The sequence below is a fragment of the Aotus nancymaae genome, unplaced genomic scaffold (assembly GCF_030222135.1).
Source record: "Aotus nancymaae isolate 86718 unplaced genomic scaffold, 86718_ANA_hifiasm-v0.15.2.pri h1tg000053l, whole genome shotgun sequence".
NCBI lineage: Eukaryota > Metazoa > Chordata > Mammalia > Primates > Aotidae > Aotus > Aotus nancymaae.
In genome coordinates, this window is record NW_026988467.1 from 15,551,460 (window position 1) to 15,569,539 (window position 18,080).

General features: G+C 52.3%; 1 protein-coding gene across 2 annotated transcripts in view; it reads left to right on the forward strand.

Moving 5' to 3' along the window:
- Positions 1 to 18,080, forward strand: part of PAX7 (paired box 7) — a 114,995-nt gene that overhangs the window by 61,951 nt on the left and 34,964 nt on the right. For both annotated transcript variants that reach the window (XM_012439743.2, XM_012439744.2), the window contains exons 6-7: positions 6,672 to 6,837; positions 8,950 to 9,152. In XM_012439743.2, coding sequence (XP_012295166.1) covers positions 6,672 to 6,837; positions 8,950 to 9,152 — 369 coding nt within the window. The remainder of the gene's footprint in view (positions 1 to 6,671; positions 6,838 to 8,949; positions 9,153 to 18,080) is intronic.

Below are 18,080 nucleotides of genomic sequence, written 5' to 3' on the forward strand. Positions count from 1 at the left end.
CGAGCACTCCCATCCAAGAGGAAATAGCCCTTGCCTGGCACCCACTTGGTGCCACTGGCATTGCTTGGGCTGCTTCTCACATGTGACCTGGTGGAAGCTCAGACCACCTTGTTGGGTCAGTATGGTCACCCCCTGCAACCCACGGGTGCAGAAACTGGAAGTTCAGAGAAGCAGCTTGGCCAGGGTCCCGGGCTGGATGGGGGCTGAGCCAGGCCCAGCAGCTGGCAAAACCCACATCCTTTCCATCCAGGGGAAGGAACAAGTTGAGTCAGAAGCTGGAATTTGAAAGCAACTGGGACAATCCTAGAAGGAAGGGGCATTTCAGCACTCCAGGACTCAGCGGACACACGTCCGCCCCCTGTCCCCACTCCCAGAGTGGGGCCCTTCGCTTCCTTTGAGGGAGACCCCAAGGGGAAGGGAGCAGGCGGCGGCAGCCAGCTCTTCTCATTCCCTCCCCTCTTGTCCGAGGTGATATCCGAGCTGCCTGGCTCTAGGCCCCCCTCCCGCTCTGATCCTCCTGCAGCTGTTCTCCTGGGCACATTCCTGGGCGCTTTCTTGTTCCCTTGTCTGGAGGCCACGGCGGCTTCCCACCACCTTGAAGCCTGACCGCTCCTTGTAAAATTTCCTGGCTGTCAGAGCAGTGCTTTTATTGGCCCAGGGGACTCAGAAACAGGTGTCACTCAAGGTCCATGGAGGGAGGGGGTCTGGGAATGGAGAAGCAGCCAGACCGCAGGCAAAGCCATCCTGAGGGGGCTGGGCCCGCCTCCTGTGCCTCGTGGACTTCCTGTCACACTCTGGGCTTCCCCAGTACATGGAGCTCTCTCTAGGACAGGGCAGGACTCCCCATTAGACCAGAATCTCTCCCAGGACAGGGCTGGATCTCCCCACTTAGCCTGAGAGCTTTCTCAGAGAAGAGGGAACAAAAAGTATTGAGTTTTTAAAGAATAAAGAAAGGGTCGGGCGCGGTGGCTTATGCCTGTAATCTCAGCACTTTGGGAGGCAGAGGTGGGCAGATCACCTGAGGTTGGGAGTTCAAGATCAGCCTGACCAACATGGAGAAACCCTGTCTCTACTAAAAATACAAAAAAAATTAGCTGGGTGTGGTGGAGCGCACCTGTAATCCCAGTTACTATGGAGGCTGAGGCAGGAGAATCACTTGAACCCAGGAGGCAGAGGTGGTGAGTGGAGATCACGCCATTGCACTCCAGCCTGGGCAACAGAGCAAGACTCCGTCTCAAAAAAAAATTAGCTGGGCATGGTGGCACATGCCTGTAATCCCAGCTATTTGGGAGGCTGAGGTAGGAGAATGGCTTGAACCTGGGAGGTGGAGGTTGCAGTGAGCCGAGATCATGCCACTGCACTCCATCCTGGGCAACAAGAGTGAAACTCCATCTCAAAATAAACAAATACATACATACATACATACATACATAAACAAAGGTTGACCAAAAAAAGAAATCAAGAGCATTTAGCCTGGAGAAGTGGAGACTTGAAGGACACAGCTGCTCTGAGAGTCCCCAGAGGGTGAGCCCAGGTCCAGCGTCAAGAGAGGAGCATCTAAAGTCCAACATAAAGGTCTATAGGAAGAGAGCTTGAGACTGAGAGCTCCTGGGTTTCTGCCTCCGTCAGCTGTGTCACCTTCAACACGTCAATTTCCTCTCCTGAGACTTCATTTTCTATCCACTAATAAGGGGATGAAACTCAATAATCACTAAGTCCCTTACAGTTCTAGGATCCTTATTTATTGACAATCAGGGGTGCTTTGTGAGGTGATGAGATTCCCATGACCAGAGGTGTTCAAACAAAAGCACAGGGTCCAGTCAATCAGGGACCCCGGAGTTAAGACCTCCGAGTCCCCTGAGTGCTGCTGAGATTGTATGACTTCATACATTTTACATCTTGGTCTTTGATTCTAAAGGTCTGTGGTTCTGGGATTTTCTCATCCTATATCTCATCTCGGTGGCCCTGGGAGATGGGGGGGTTAGTGGATTGGTTCAGGGTGAGCTCGGAGCCAAATGCCTAGATTTGGATTCCAGCCCCACCTCTTCCCCTCTCCACCCTCCACCCGTCTCTCACCTGCAAGATGACGATATCAATGTCTCCCTTGCTCTGAGGATTAAATGATTACATGTAAAAACAAAATGAAAGTACCTGCACACAGAAATGCCATAAATGGGGGTTCTTACTAAAACTCGCCTGTTCTTGGCAGCTTCAATTCTAGCCACCTTTGCAGCCCCAGGTGCGTTCACCCAGCAGTCATTTATGGAGTACTTGCTGTGTGCCAGGCGCTGTTCTAGGCATTGGGGATTCACTGGGCAAAAATCTCTGCTGTCTTGAAGCTGGCATTCTCATAAACACGTGCACAAGTAAACATGATGGCAGCCAGGGATCTGGTCACCAAAGAGTGGCCTGTTATCCCCTCCAGCTCCCTCCAGCCCTGCTTCCCTGCAGGGGCCGGGAGCCTCTGCTTGAAGCCTGCTGGATGTCACCAGTGCCTGCAACACCTCTGCCTCAGCCAGGAGAAAGCCAGAGCCACGTGAAGGGCAGGCAAGGGGGTGTCAGGCAGGAGAACCTATGCCTGGAAACCCATCTTTTCTTTCTCTGGAGTGATACATATGTCTCCCTTAGAGGTAAACGGATCCATTTTTTTTCCTGGGTGCCACAACCCTGAGCCTGTGAATTTCTTCTAGAAACAGAGGCTGCAGGGCTGATAGGTCCCAGGGTCACCCCATGGCCTCTCCCACAACTGCCTGTGACAACTCCCCCATCCTTCAGATGACCAGCACCAGGAAACTAGGGCTGTACGCAGCGCCTCTTTACTTTACGGTCCTTGGAAGCCTGCTGCTTGCTTGGGGTATGGGTGGGATATTCTGAACAGAAATTCCATTGTGGAAGCACTACAGAGATTTACTAATTAACAGCTTATATCGAATCTCTTAATAATACTAGGTAGCATTCCTGATGCATTGCTTTTAATAATAATTTAATTGTACCTTTAAAAAAAGGTGGGCAGATCACGAGGTCAGGAGATCAAGACCATCCTGGCCAACACGGTGAAACCCCATCTCTATTAAAAATACAAAATTAGCCGGGCGTGGTGGTGTGCGCCTGTAATCCCAGCTACTTGGGAGGCCGAGACAGGAAAGTTGCTTGAACCCGGGAGGTGGAGGTTGCAGTGAGCTGAGATCGCACCATTGCACTCCAGCCTAGGCATCAGAGCGAGACCCTGTCTCAAAAAAAAAAAAAAGAGTATAATTGAACTATTTGTAATACAAAGGGCAAATGCTTGAGGTGGTGGATACCCCATTTACCCTCGATGTGATTATTATACATTGCATACCTGTATCAGAATATCCTCTCTACCCCATAAATATGCGTACGTACTATGTAGCCACAAAAATTAAACATTAAAAAAAGGACACAGTTCATAAGTGACTGTGCTGGGACTTGAACCAAAGTCAGTCTGCTCAGGCTCGTTTCCCCTGTGCTACGTGAAGAGACGGGCCAGATGGGGTACTGGACTCAGTCCACAGATGGCAGCAACTGTTCCCTACTCACAATGTGGGGTATTGAGAGAAGGATCGGAAATGAAGAATAAAACCTAGCCCCTGCTTTCAAAGAACTCAATCCTAACCAGAGATTCTGGGTAGGGTGCTGGGGTTGTCACTGTCCCTCTTAGAGCAATTTATTTTCCCCTCTGCAAATCAGCAGCTCACACGAGATGCTGGCAGAGACCCTCCCAGCTTAGCCATCTCAGAGGATCTCCAGCAGAATGATAGTTACGTGCGGCTGATGCTGTTCTAAGCACAATGCCTGTGCTAACTCATTTGAGGTCCAGAACCACGTAGGAGGTGACTGTTATTAGCCCCATTTTATGAAAAACTGAGGCACAGAGGGATAACAAAATTTTCCCATCTTAGGAGTTAGAGGCAGAATTCCAACCCAGGCAGTTGGCTCTAGAGTCCCTGCTCTCAATCATCCTGTTAAACTCAGTGGGAAGGGAGATGCCTACTGGGAGTGATATGGACCTCGGGACATAGGACAATGAAGGAAGAAGAGATGACAGAATTGGCAACAAAGGCATGACCTCTCCTCCAGGAAGTCCTCCCAGATTCTGGGAGGCAAAGTTGGAAGCCCCTCCTCTAAGCTCCTTATCCAACCTTGCATGTCACCCCATCTGGGTTTACCGCACTGAAAAGCAGCCTCTCTGACTCGTGCCCAGGCAAAAGGCAGCTTGAGGGCTAGGACGGGGTCCTGTCCATCTCTCCAGCCTGTGTCTTGCTTGGCACAGAGAGGAGTCCCAGTAAAAGTCTGAGACGAGAAGGCGGAAGGTAAGAAGGAAGGGAAGAGTAGGAAAAGAAAGGGAAGGAAGGAGGGAGGGGAGGGAGGAAGAACGCTTCCAACTTTCTTCAGCAGCCGCACCTAAGGACCAGCTGCTATGTAACAAACTAGAATGGCGCATGCCAAACGCCCATCATTCTCCAACCCGTTCCAAGATGTTTGCCACGCTCACATATTATCTCTATTGTTATTTACTTTTCAATGAAATTGATGTGTTTTAGAATAAAAATGCACAACACGCCCATAAAGGGAAGGCAGTTACACACACACACACACACACACACACACACACGGAAAACAAAACAACATGATAAAAGCCTTTCAGGAAACTGTCACCTGCAAACGCCTCCTCTCCCTGCGTTCAAAAGGGAGATTAGCACAGGTTAGAAAGGTGCTGAGGATGCATTTGCACCAAACTGAGACCCCTCTTCCCCACTTCCCCATGCCCAGGAGGCCTGGGTGAGAAGTGGAGTGGAATAACTTTCCCAACCTCATGTCCTGGTTATTGAATTCTGTTTCTCCAACATGGAGCGGAGGTAGGAGGCCCACTGTTTGGGAAACACTTAATTAGTACAAAGACCTCCCCACAGGAGCCTGGGAGCTCGGAGACAAGGCCTTCCCTTGCAGGGCTCCCTCTCCAGCATCCCTCCCACACCAGGGTGCCCTGGGGAAGAAGTGGGGAGGAGCCAGGACTTTGAATCCACTGGGGGGCAAGTTGTTTTCCCTCCAGGTTTGGCTGCCTCCTCTCCTTTCTCTGTGAAACCTAAACAAGTCAGAGGCAGCAGCTCTGTTTATCTAGACTGAGAAGGTGAACGCTGCTTTTTCCACCCTGGAAAGATGATACTAGGGGCATGGAAGCGCCCTCTACCTGGCTGCCCTCCCCTCCCCCATCTCGGCAGATACTGTCCAGAGATCTGGTGGTCTTGGGTGATCAGGTGCCAGGGGAGGTGGGGGTCTTCATCCCCACATCAGGATGGGACACCTACCAAGCCTTGTGGCCCCAGCCCCAGCAAAGATACTCCAGAGCCAACCCTGCCTCCCCTTGTTCATTCATTCATTCATTCATTCATTCATTCTTCACTCTTTCATTCATTCAACAAGTATTCCTTGAACACTCACTGAGCTCCAGGCATTGAGCAAGGGATGCATGGCCTCTGTCGCATGGAGCTTGGCCTCGAGAGGGACATTAGGATCAGCACAGCCAAGAAACAAGTAAATGGAGTCACAGCTCCTGTGGGGAAGCACAGAGGCAGGAGGCCCCCGAGAGAAGATGGAGAACCTACCTGAATCCACCTTATATGCGACGATTAGGGAGTCGGAGTAGGAGGAAGCATTTCAGCTGAGCTCTGAAGGCCAAAGGGTCAGCTGCAGGCAGTGTTCAGCTGAGAGGGAACAGCATGTGCAAAGCCCAAAGTGGAAAAGAGCCCCTCCAAGCAGCCCCAGAGTGCACCCTCATTCTCCTCTTTCTCTGATCTCTCCCAGGAAACTTGCAAAGCCACATAAGTGGGCTCCAGAGAGCTAGACTGATTTTAAGTTTGAACCTCAGCTCCAACACAGACTAGCTATGTGGACCTGGGCAAGCAACCTGACCTCTGTGAGCCTTGGTTTCCCCTTCCGTCAAATGGGAATAGGAGAACACGTCTTATGGGTCTGTGTATGGATTGACTCGTGAAGTGTTGGCACAGTGTTTGCAGGAAAGGGAGACAAAGGTTTTGGGTTATTATCCCACTAATGTTTGATAAATCCCTCTGTGTGTGTGTCTGTGTGTGTGTGAGTGTGTGTGTGTGTTTCTTTTTCAAGGAGGCTCAGGGTATGTAAGCAAAGTAGAGCCTCCGTCTCCAGACACATAACCCAGCTTGCACATCTGGGTCTGAAGTGCAGGTCTCATTCAGGTGGGTTGCAGATGTGTGGCTTCCTTCTGGGGGGCTTCCTGGAGGAGGTGGTCGAACAGGGAACCAGCATCCCCAAGGAAGGAGCAGCTGCAGTGGAAAGAGAACTGGACTGAGAGCCACACAGGATTGGCTAGGCTACTGACTCACCCTGGCCCATGGACAAGTCACCCACTTTCTCTGGGTCTCAGTTTCCTCATCTGCAAAATGGGGATAATATAGAACCCCCTCACTGGTGGTTGTGAAGGCAGAATGAGGTCATGGATAGGAAAACACTTTGCAAACCGCCCCACCCTGCGCAATGCCAGGGATTTCCCTCCCTGCGGGAGGATGCTGTCTGGGTCATAGGGTGATGGCTTGGGCAACTGGGTCTAGATGTGTTGCAGTTCTCCGCCAGGAACCTGGCCGAGGGGTCTCCATTCTCTGCTCTCCATTCCCCAGGTCTGGTTCAGTAACCGGCGCGCCCGTTGGCGTAAGCAGGCAGGAGCCAACCAGCTGGCGGCGTTCAACCACCTGCTGCCAGGAGGCTTCCCGCCCACCGGCATGCCCACGCTGCCCCCCTACCAGCTGCCGGACTCCACCTACCCCACCACCACCATCTCCCAAGGTGAGTGTCTCGGCCCCGTCCTGTCATCTCAGTGGCGCCCCTTCCCTTCTTTCTTTCCTTTCACTTAAAAGGATTCTTTTTTTTAGTGACCGTTTCTGACTTTCATATGAGCAGACTATTAAGACAGAAAAGATGCAATCCTGCCCTTAAAATTCGTGGCCCTGACACAGAGCAGACAGGCAGGGTCCCTGCGCACCTGTTTAGAACTGAGCGCCTCAAATGGTACCATGAATGTAGATCTACTGGGGATGTTATTAAAATGCTGGTGTGGGTGAGGTCCAAGATTCTGCACTTCTAAAAAGCCCCCTGGGGGTGCCATTGCTGGGGCATGCGCCAGGCTTTGAGCAGGGAGGATGTGGAGCAGAGGACACTGGGCTGACCGGCTTTGGAGGGAAAAAGCCAGATCTCCAAGGACTAGTTTTTAAAATGAGAGTGTGGTGTGAGTACATGTGTGAGTGTGAGTACGTGCATGAGTGTGTGCATGTAAACGTGTGTGTGTACTTGCTGGGAGGACGTTGGAATCGTTTCTTTTTAGATTATGTTGGTCTCCAACCTATGACCAAAAAAATTTACAAAGGGGCTTAAATAATTTGCTGGGACCTCATTTTCTTGCCTGTCTCTCGAAAGATCCGTTTTCACAGTTGGAATAAAGATCAAGGCCTCCCTTGAGGACCTGAGAAAGCTCCCTCTGAGAGATTCCTCCCACCCCTGTGTGAACAGCTCTAGGCCAGGCTGGGCTGAGAGGGGTCAGAACCCTGAGGTCTGCCTGGGAAGGAGGCCTCCCTTGGGCCCAGTTCTCCCAGTGGCTTGAAGCATAAGATTCCCTTCTAGCTTTGGAAAGGGGTGGGCAGAGGGAAGAAGGTGAGTGGAAGGGAAAGGCTAGGGGATCAGAGGGGCCTTGGGAAGGGAAGGGGAAGGCTGTCCCAGGAGAGAAGGTGAGCCTTGCAGGGGCAGAAGGGTTCCCTCCCCTACCTCCCAGACCCTGCCCATTCCACGCCCCCCACCCCATGCCCTGCCCCAGCACGCACCAGGAATACCAGTATGTGATATTGGCCTCATGGGCCAGGCACAGTGGCTCACACTTGCAATTCCAGCACTTTGGGAGGCCGAGGCAGGAGGATCACTTGAGGCCGGGAGTTGGAGACCAGCCTGACCAACGTGTGAAATTCTGTCTCTACTGAAAATACAAAAAAAAAAAAAAAATTAGCTGGGCATGGTGGCATACATCTGTAATCTCAGCTACTCGAGAGGCCAAGGCAGGAGAATCGCTTGAACCTGGGGAGGAGGCGGAGGTTGCAGTGAACCCAGATCACGCCACTGCACTCCAGCCTGGGCAACAGAGCAAGACTCTATCTGCAAAATAAATAAATACATTTTTAAAAAGTAGCTACCTAGTAAAGCCTGCTCTTAAATGGCTGGCAGGCTGGAGTTCTGGAGGCCAAGGAGAGAGGCGAAGAACCCCCTCCACCACCGCTGTGACTTTGTAAGATAAACTGAACCAGTGCTGAGGGTCCCTGCCCCGGCACGCCTGCGCAGAGGGGTTCAGACGGAGCACAGTCAGAGCCCAGCAGCAAAGAACACAGCGGGCTCCGGAGTCAGGCCATTCCAATCCTGGCCCATTCCTCACAAGCCCTGTCATCTTGTGTGAGGGCCCCGAGCCCACCAAGCCTCGGTTTCTTCATCTGTAAAATGGGATTTATAGTCTTGCTTCATACCCTTAGGCAGCATTTGTAAAAGCACCCAGCAAGTGGTCGATGCTCACAAAACGAAACAGGCCCAGGTAGATTAACAGAGTTCCCACTGAGGTCTGGCTTTCAGTCCAGCTGACATTTATTGAGCACCTACTGTGTGCCAAGCACTGAGCAACAGGGGCTGGTGTGCAGTTGCCTAGGGGTTGTCTGGAATGTTGGGCTGCCAGTCAAGACCTGGCCAGTGCCCAGTGCCCTGCCCAGGAGCCAGATTGTCTCATCCCAGGTAGCATGAGAAGTAGGTCCCTCCCCTCCAAGGGATGGAGACTGGACGGAGGAGGCTTATGGCTTGCCTTCTGCTCTAGGAGGCCCAGCCTGCAGGGTGAGGTCACTTGCTGAGGACCTCTCTTGGGTCTCTCTACAGATGGGGGCAGCACTGTGCACCGGCCCCAGCCCCTGCCACCGTCCACCATGCACCAGGGCGGGCTGGCTGCAGCGGCCGCAGCTGCCGACACCAGCTCTGCTTACGGGGCTCGCCACAGCTTCTCCAGCTACTCCGACAGCTTCATGAACCCGGCGGCGCCCTCCAACCACATGAACCCGGTCAGCAACGGCCTGAGTCCTCAGGTAGGTGGGCTCAGCCCAGCACCCAGGGTCCCGCCGCCACGAAAGTCAGGCATTTGTGGACCGCATGTTGGTGGAAACCTTGCGATCGTTCCTGTAGGAGGCTGACTGTGGTTGGGGTTTTTATTCTAGAACCAGGAATCCTCCCTGGATTCTGTCCTGCACTCTTGGCTTTTCACCAGGAGTGACCAATTCCTGAAAGGCAGAACCGTGTCCTGTTGGTGGAGGGAATGGCGGATGGGGTTCTGGGCCGGTAACTCTACCCTGATTGGTCATTGAACTCTGTTTGCTCCTGTGGGATTGGTTAAGTTACTCACTGCCTGGGGTGCTGTTAGAAGTCACAGGACCCGCTTTGGATGAAGTCAGAGAGATAATGCAGGCACTGATGGTGGTGATCGGTGAGTTTGGGGAACAGGGCTTGAAGCTGGAAGTCCCAGTGAACTTGATGGACTGATGGGCTCAGTTTTTTGTAGCTTCAGCAGGCTCCCAAATATCCGTGGGGAAGGAATGAAATCCCCGCCTCCCCAGCCACTGTCTGTGGTAAGAATCCACTGCAGGTGACGCAAACCGATCTGAAGAGCCATAGTGTGGGAGAAAAGTGAAGGCTTTGGCGTGGGTCTAAATCCCGGCTCTACTGCCCAGGGGGCTCTGCGGCAAGTCAGCATCTGTGAGCCTCAGTTTACCCCCCAATAAGCAAAGACAGTCTGTTACTAACCTCTCAACACGGGGTGCCTGCCACATTCCGCATGCTAACAGGTCAGAACACCTAGCCCGGAGACTGGTACAAAATCAGTGCCCAGTAAATATTAGTTCTCTGGCCTTCCCATTGCCAGGACAATATAATTAATATGGGACACCCACTACCTAAAAGGAGAATAAAAAGAAGTCAAAGAAGACCAGAAAGCTACATCCTGTGGGCCACGTCTGTACAGCTCCATTTTTTGTAAATAAAGTTTTATTGGAATACAGCCATATCCATTTGTTTATGGCGACTTTTGTGCCACGTGCCACGATAGCAGAACTGAGTAGTTTTAAAAGAGATCATTTAAGTCCAGGCATGGTGGCTCGCACCTGTAATCCCAGAACTTTGGAAGGCTGAGGCAGGTGGATCACCAGGAATCAGGAATTCAACCTGGCCAACATGGTGAAACCCTGTCTCTACAAAAATACAAAAATAGCCAGACATGATGACGTTCCCTGTAATTTCAGCTACTCAGGGGGCCAAGGTGGGAGAATTGCTTGAACCTGGGAGGCAGAAGTTGCAGTAAGCCAAGATTACACCATTGCACACCAACCTGGGTGACAGAGTGAGACTCCATCTCAAAGAAAAAAAAAAGAGAGATCATATGGCCCACAAAGCCTAAAATATTTACTATCGGACCCTTACAGTAAATTTAAAAACAAAACAAAACAAAACAAAAAAACCTTGTTGTGAAACATTCCTGAGAATGTGAAGTTTCTGTTTGCCTGGATTCATTTCTGTTTCCCTCCATTAATTTGTGTAGTTGAGGGTTAATTGCATTTCAGTTCCATCGTTTATTTATGGGAAAGCCCTTGAGTAAGTCCCTTCCCCTCTCTATGCCTCAACCTTCTCATCCATGAAATGGGAATAATCCCAGTTCTTGCCTCCCAAGGTTGCTGCAGATTGAATGAGATGATCTGTAGAAGGCACGCAGCTCAGGTCTGGCACAGAGGGAGTGCCCAGTACGTGTAGGCAGCTGCCTGCAGAGCTCCTAGTGATGCACCAAGCCTTCTGAGGCTCCACAGTATGAAGGCTGATGCCACTGACCTGGCTGGCCTTGTCAGCCCCAGCTCTAGTCCTCACTAGCCCACCCCACTCTCTTGCTGGGATCCCAGGTGAACTAAACCCTGCACATGTAATACAGTCTTTCGGCCAGAATGTCTTTCCTGGGGACCCCGGTTGGCCTCTTTGGGGTTCAAGGTCATGGCCTCCATCTCATTAGTGCTAACTTTCCAGAGCCCTTGAATAAGTCCCAGAGCCCTTGAGATGAGTCACAACAGGATCCCAGAGCTGGCTGGGGGAGGATGCTGCAGAAATCCAGAGTGTCCACACCCAAGAAAGGAGTCTGAGCCCAGCTTGGTGGTACGAAACAAATTTGGAGGAGTGTCCTTAGAAAGCTGAGGAGGGGCTTCGGGGTTCTGTGCACAGCTGTCTTGCTTTGGAGATGGTGGGCCCCAGTACGCATTGATCAGGCCAGGGTTGAGAGTCCAGGGTCCCTGACTCTGTGACCACTGCTCTTCCCAGCCCGCCCTGTCTCACTGTGGGCTGAGGTTTATCCCCAACACAGTTCTCTGTTACAGGACAGAGGAGAGATTCAGCAAATAAAAGGCCCCAGGCCTCCAGAGTGTGGGTCGGGGGTGGGAAACGGGCCCATTGGGATGAGCAGTGCATCAAGGAGGAGCATCCCACATAGCTAGAAGGCTTCAGAGTTGGACGCTGTGTTTCCCACCCTTTCCTGGAAGTTCCTAAGTCGGACCCCCAGCCCTCCACCCAGCCCAGGATTTCACTGAGGTTAAAAGCGAGAGACCCTCAGGAGGCCTCCAGCCCATTCCTCAGGGCTGGGAGGCTGACATGATGAATTGGAGAAGCTCAGAGGCTCACCCAGAGGCTCCCATCAAAGGTGTGAAGACAGATGGAGGGTCTGACAGGGGCAGAGGGGACCAGGAGGTGAACAGCTGCTGGAGGAGGGCGGATGCAGGGGCAGCAGGGCAGGCTGTATGTGCTTCTGTGCGTGTGAACCGCAGAGGTTAAGCTGCGAGCACTTCCTGAAGGACGGGTGCAGCAAGCAGGGCCGGAGCTTCCGGGTGTCGCACAAAAGCTCCCAGGCTTGCTAAGCTCTGACTTCCACTGCCTTCCCTCCTCCGTCTGGGCAGGTGGACTTGACACCATCAGCACATCGCTGTGGTCCTGGGAGGTGCAGGGCCAGGAATCCTCCGCACGTAAGGATCTGTAAGGACAGATCTGCCTCCTGCGTCCTCTCTTCCCGACAGGACCGGCTTCTCTGTAGCTCCTGGGCAGGAGGGACAGGGTAGACTTCCCCCTGGGCTGTGGGGTCAGCACACTGTCCCTTTCCCCAGGATGGAAGGTCCCAGACATATTGTCCAGATGCCTGTAAACTGGACCTCTCAACTGGAAGAAATGTTTGTTCTTACACAAGCCAAAGGGACTTACACTGGAGGATGAAGCTGTGTCTCTACCAAGCAACTGGGCAGACCCGGGATAAGCTAGGTGGGCAGCACACTGCCAGCTTGCTACTAAGGGGGAAGACGTGCCTCCTCCAGTGGCTTGACCCAAGTCCCTTGGCTCAAACCCAGCCTGGGAAGTGGGGCCATGGCGCATCAGGGACTCCGTGCGGAATCTCACGGAAAAGCGACTTACTCATCTCATCTCTGCGTGTGCCCCCTGGCTCGGAGGGGGTCACCAACATAATAAATGTTGATAGATATAGACACCTACTGTGTGCCAGGCACTGTTCTAGGCACTCAGGATAAATCAGGGAACATGAGAGGAAAACCCTTGTACTGTCCTGGTGGAGGTAACAGTACAGCAGGGTCAGACAGACAGAAAATACAATTTAAAAAATAATACGGTATGTTTAATACCAGTGTTGACAAGGACGGCTGAATTTTCTGCAGCACTTCTGACCTTCAGACCCTGCTCTGGGTGTTTTACACATATCAATCCACTTAAAGGGTAGAGCCAGGATTCAAACCCATGTCTTTAGAGCCTGAAATATTTTTCTTTCTTTCTTTCTTTCTTTTTTGAGACAGAGTCTCACTCTGTCACCTAGGCTGGAGTGCAGTGGCACGATCTCGGCTCATTGGAACCTCTGCCTCCTCCCAGGTTCAAGCAATTCTCCTGCCTCAGCCTCCAGAGTAGCTGGGACTACAAGCACACCCCACCATGACCAGCTAATTTTTTTGTATCTTTAGTGGAGACGGTGTTTCACCATGTTGGCCAGGCTGGTCTTGAACTTCTGACTTCAAGTGATCCACCAACCTCAGCCTCCCAAAGTGTTGGGATTACAGGCATGAGCCACTGCACCTGGCCTAGAGCCTGAATCTTAGCTACTCATTGTCTTCCTACCTGTCAGAAATGCCCATACCTGCACTTTTTTTAGAGATTGGCTGATGCAAGAATAAATCATCTAGGGAGGCCAGTCCCTTCAGCTCGGTAGTGGAAACAGCTCATTCAACCCGTGTGGTGGATGAGAAAACTGAGGCCAGTGACCTCAGATTAGGGACCAATGGGCAGAGCTGAGTTATATTGGCGAATGGCTTTCCAGAGGTTTTGATACCCTTGAGGCTTGGTTCCTTCATAGTCTCCCCTACCCGCCCAAGCCCCAGTCTAATAGGATTAGGGATTAGGCACTCAGCACATGGATGTCCCTGGCTTCATGCACTGAGTCCTTCTGAAGAGATGTAGGGAAAAGGAATCCTGCCAGTGAGACCTCATTCCTAATGAGGCTCATCTGGGGTTAGGATCACAGACTACCCCCAACCCCCAGCCCACTCTCTCCCCTTTGCTCTGGGCTGAGGGCCAGTTATCTGGACAATGATTGTTAGAAAACAACTTAGAGGTGGGGCACCGTGGCTCATGCCTATAATCCCAGCACTTTGGGAGGCCGAGGTGGGAGGATCACCTGAAGCCAGGAGTTCAAGACCAGCCCGAGCAACATAGCGAGACACAGTCTCTATAAAAAATATAAAAATTAGCCATATACAGTGGCAGGAGCCTGTGGTTCCAGCTACTAGGGAGGCTGAGGTGAGAGGATTGATTGACCCTGGGAGATTGAGGCTACAGTGAGCTGTGATTGTGCTACTGTACTCCAGCCTGGGCGACAGAGCGAGACCCTGTCTCAAAATTAATTAATTAATTAAAAACATAAAACAATTAGGATGAAAGGAATCTTTGGTAACACAAATGACTTTGAATAATGTGACACCTGCAGATTGAGCCCTTCATACCAGCTCCTGTCTAGGAATCACAAGCAGGCCACACTCTTAGGGGTAGTGGCCACAGGTAGAAAGGAGGACACAAGGCCGCCCCTTCAGGGGTCTCCAGTCAATGAGGAGGACACAGCCCCTGTCTTCAGGAACTCGTAGTCTGATGGAAGAGACAAACCCCTCATCCTTAGATGCTCCAGTCTGATGGGGAAGACACAGCCCCTGTCCTCAGGAGCTCATAGTCTGATGGAAGAGACAAACCCCTCATCCTTAGATGCCCCAGTCTGATGGTGGAATCCCAGCCCTCTCTTGGAGCACAGTTCCAAGAGACAGATAGGGGAGACAGGCGTCAGAAAGTCATTCAGAACTGCAGTTCCTGGCAGGCCGAGATCCCAAGCAAAGAACAAGGAGAAAAGTTCTGCCAGTTTTGAGCGTCCTTTGGGTTGAAGGCTGAAGGCAGGGATTTCTCAGGGTCCATGTGCTGCGTGCCGGGTGGAGCCGGGGGGTGTGGTTTGCTGGAACTTCCTCATCTCCCCGCTTAAGATCCCAACTCTGTCAGCATAGGAAGTAAAAACGGAGGCCCAGGGAGAGCCCGAGCTCCTCAAATTTTCCCAAAGTCACACCGTTGGTTGTGTGCCGGGTGGAGTTGGGGGTGTGGTTAGCTGGAAACTTCCTCATCTCCCAACCTTTTTAAGATGCCAACTATATCAGAGTAGGAAGTAGAAACTGAGGCCCGGAGAGGGCCCAATCTCCCCAGGTTTTCTGAAAGTCACACCGTTGGGTTAGTGGCACCCTTGGCTGGCATCGAGGGCCCCTGACACAGCCTCGGGGAAGGGGTATCCATCTTGCCAGCGCCCTTCCCCATGCTCCTTCAGAATGTCCCACATTCATCATCTCCTTTGTTCCTTTCTGGAGCTTAAAACGAAGGAACCCATAAAGGGATTTACATATTTACAGGTTCCCCACACACCGAGCTAATGAAGGATGTTCTCTAAGCGTGAGGTTAACCACACAACCACAATCGTGGCCCACCAGCCCTTTCTGTCCTTCCCTGCTTCTCGATCCCCTTCTCTCCCGGCCAGCCTGTGCCTTTAGTAATTACGGCGACAGCAGTGGCGGAGATGGTGCTTACAGCTGGCCGGGTCCCGATGGGTCTGGATGCTGACCCCGCTTGCCCTCCTTGACTCTCGGCTGTTATCTTGTGACCCTCATTTTACAGATGAGGAAACCTTCCTTGTCCAGGGTCCTCTATTCATCCAACCATCTAACAAACTGACAGAGCCTCTCCCGGGTGACCGCCGTGTGCTAGGATCTGGCAAGTGGCAGAGTTAGGATTCCACCAGCCCGGCTCCAGAGCCCACTATGCTACTGTGTCGTAGCTGTCTGGTGAGGCTGGTCTGGGGGTCCATCCAGGGAAGCTGAGGTCCCAGGTCACAGGGGCAATTAATGGCAGAGCCAGGTTCAGTCGCTGTCCCCAAACGCCAAGCTCCCTCTTGCCTCCTCAGACCCATAGTAATCAAGCTCAAGGCTTTACCTTTATTTATTATTTGTGAATGAGGTCTCTTAGGTGCGTCTTAACAGCACATGCCCAGTGCTGCCCTTTGGCATTGTCTGAGACCTCGGGGCGGCCAGTTCAGCAAGAAAAGACATTCCATGAACGGCACACATACGTGTGTCAGATCCCATGTAAGCACTTTGCCTATCTGAAGTCATTCTATCCCCACAGCAACGCTACTCTTGGGGAAATAGGCTCAGAGAGGTCAAGTCACTTTCTGAAGGCCACAGAGCAGGTGAGCAACAGAGATAGGGTTCTAATTCAGGTCTGCCAGACCCAGGAACCTCCCCACCGCTTGACTCTCAGCAAGACACGACCAAGGCAGCCCACTTGCCCTAGGGAACTGAGCAGTGCCACTCACACAGTGGGCACTGGAGATCCCCCACCTCTCTCTCCTCTCACTTCCTCGTCATGTCCCCCGCCCCTTTATTGGCGACACTGCGTTTATAATAAGCATTTAAAATGAGTCTTGCTGGACCAGGGACGAGGAAGAAGGCGGGAGTGAGAGATTTGTAGGCAGGAAGATGGGGAGGGGGATTGTGGGGTGTTAAATAGCCCAGAATTTTAAAAAAACTGATGCAAATCACTGGTAGGAGAGAAAATTATGTGCAATTACGTCCTGATATTGGAAGGTTTTGCCTAGCCCAGGCAACAAGATCTCATTAACAAGCAGAAAATAAGATTGAAATGGTGTGTAAAAGAGCTGAAAAATGAATTTGAATGCTGCGTTTGTCCACAATTACCCCCTCCTTCACACATATTTTATTGCAATTTTTTTATTATTCTTAATCTCTCCATTCCTCAAAGCAGATTGGGGACATCCTGGCATTACCAGGGCGTCAGGAGGAGGTGTGGAGGATTTCCTGCCCCCTGAAAGGAGACCCTTCTCTCGCACATTTTCCAAGGTTGGGTTTTGGAGGGATCAGAATTCATTTCTCCGGCTTAGCGGGTTGTAGGAACATGGGACTTTAACCCCAGCCTCGCGCTCCTCTGCGCCCCGCCCAGCCCTTCCTTCTCCTCCCTTCCTGGGCAACTCTCCTGCTGCCCGCTTCCTCCCTTTGCCTTCTCAGGGTCTCTTTCGGGCCTCTGCTTTCTCGGGAGGCCTCTCCCTCAGGCCCCACGGGTGGAAGGAAGCCTGGAGCGAGAGAAACTGCGCGACCTGTGCCAACAAACAGCCCTGAGTCGGAGCTCTGGTTCTGCCATTTACTGAAGTGCTGTGTGACCCTGGCACAACTTGCTTAACCTCTCTGGGCTTCCTTTTCCTCATCGGAAAACAGGGGTGATAATCGCTACCTCTCGGGGGTCACCATGAGAACTAAGGCAAAATTGGAATTAGGTGCCTGGCACAAGTAGGCGCTCACTAAATGTGCACTCTCCACACCCCTCCGCCTGTGCCCTGGCCTCCACCTCTGCCTCACTGCCTTCCATTCTGTTCCCTTCCCTATGCTCCCTTCTTTTACCTCCCCTCTCTCCTTGACCCCTTTCAGTCAGCTGGACAATGCTTGGGTCCGTTTCCTATCCAGGGCAATGGAAGGTGTTCTGCTGACCTAAGTCTGGGGAGGAGAAGGTGCCAGGGGCAGGGGTTCCCTCTCTCCAGAAAGCAGGGGAAAGGCTGTCTCCTGCTCCTCCCTCGGGCCCTGGGGAAGGATGAGCTGATGGAGGAGTGCTTGACTCAAGTTGGAAGGACACGGGCTGTGAGTGGTTTTTCCCAGGACGACGGGAAAGCTAACTGAGGCATCCCCCCACCTCCAACACACACCCCCAAGCCCCTCTTTCTCTTTCCTTTCATGGCCAGCAGTGATGGTGTGGAATGAGGGGTCAGTGTGTGGAATGGGCCAAGAGACTGCACCTGGATTTCTTGGACCTGAAGCCAAGTGACATTTTTCAGTGTCTGCCCTCCTAACTGGCCTTCTGTACCCAGGATGAGCCCAGCTCCCAGAGACTGCCCCCCGCCCAAACCACACCCACCAGCCCCTGGTCACCGCGTCAGGCTAACAGGCTGCTGTCCACTCCGCTCATCAGGTAGCCCCCAACTCCCCAGGGCTCTTTCTGGTTCTCTTGCCCGGGAGGCCCAGGGCAGGGATGAACTGCAAGGCTTAGGGAATTGGCCATAGCGGAGGTGTGAGTCAATGGTCACTTTAGCCTCTGGCCCTGGGCATTCTCAGCCCATCCAGAACCTGGAGAGACAGATCCTGCCAAGATCCTGCTCTCACATCCAGCTCTGTCTTTGTCCACAGTCAACCCACTTCAGTGGGAAAAGCTGAGTTACTTCCCTGCTGGCGGCTCCTCACCACACAAAACCACCTGCTCACGTCCATCAGAGGCTCCCGCTCCAGCCCACCAGGGAGAGGCCTGGACAGAGCCTCTTCCCCTGTGAAAACAGACCCATGTTTGTGTCTCTGCCTTTC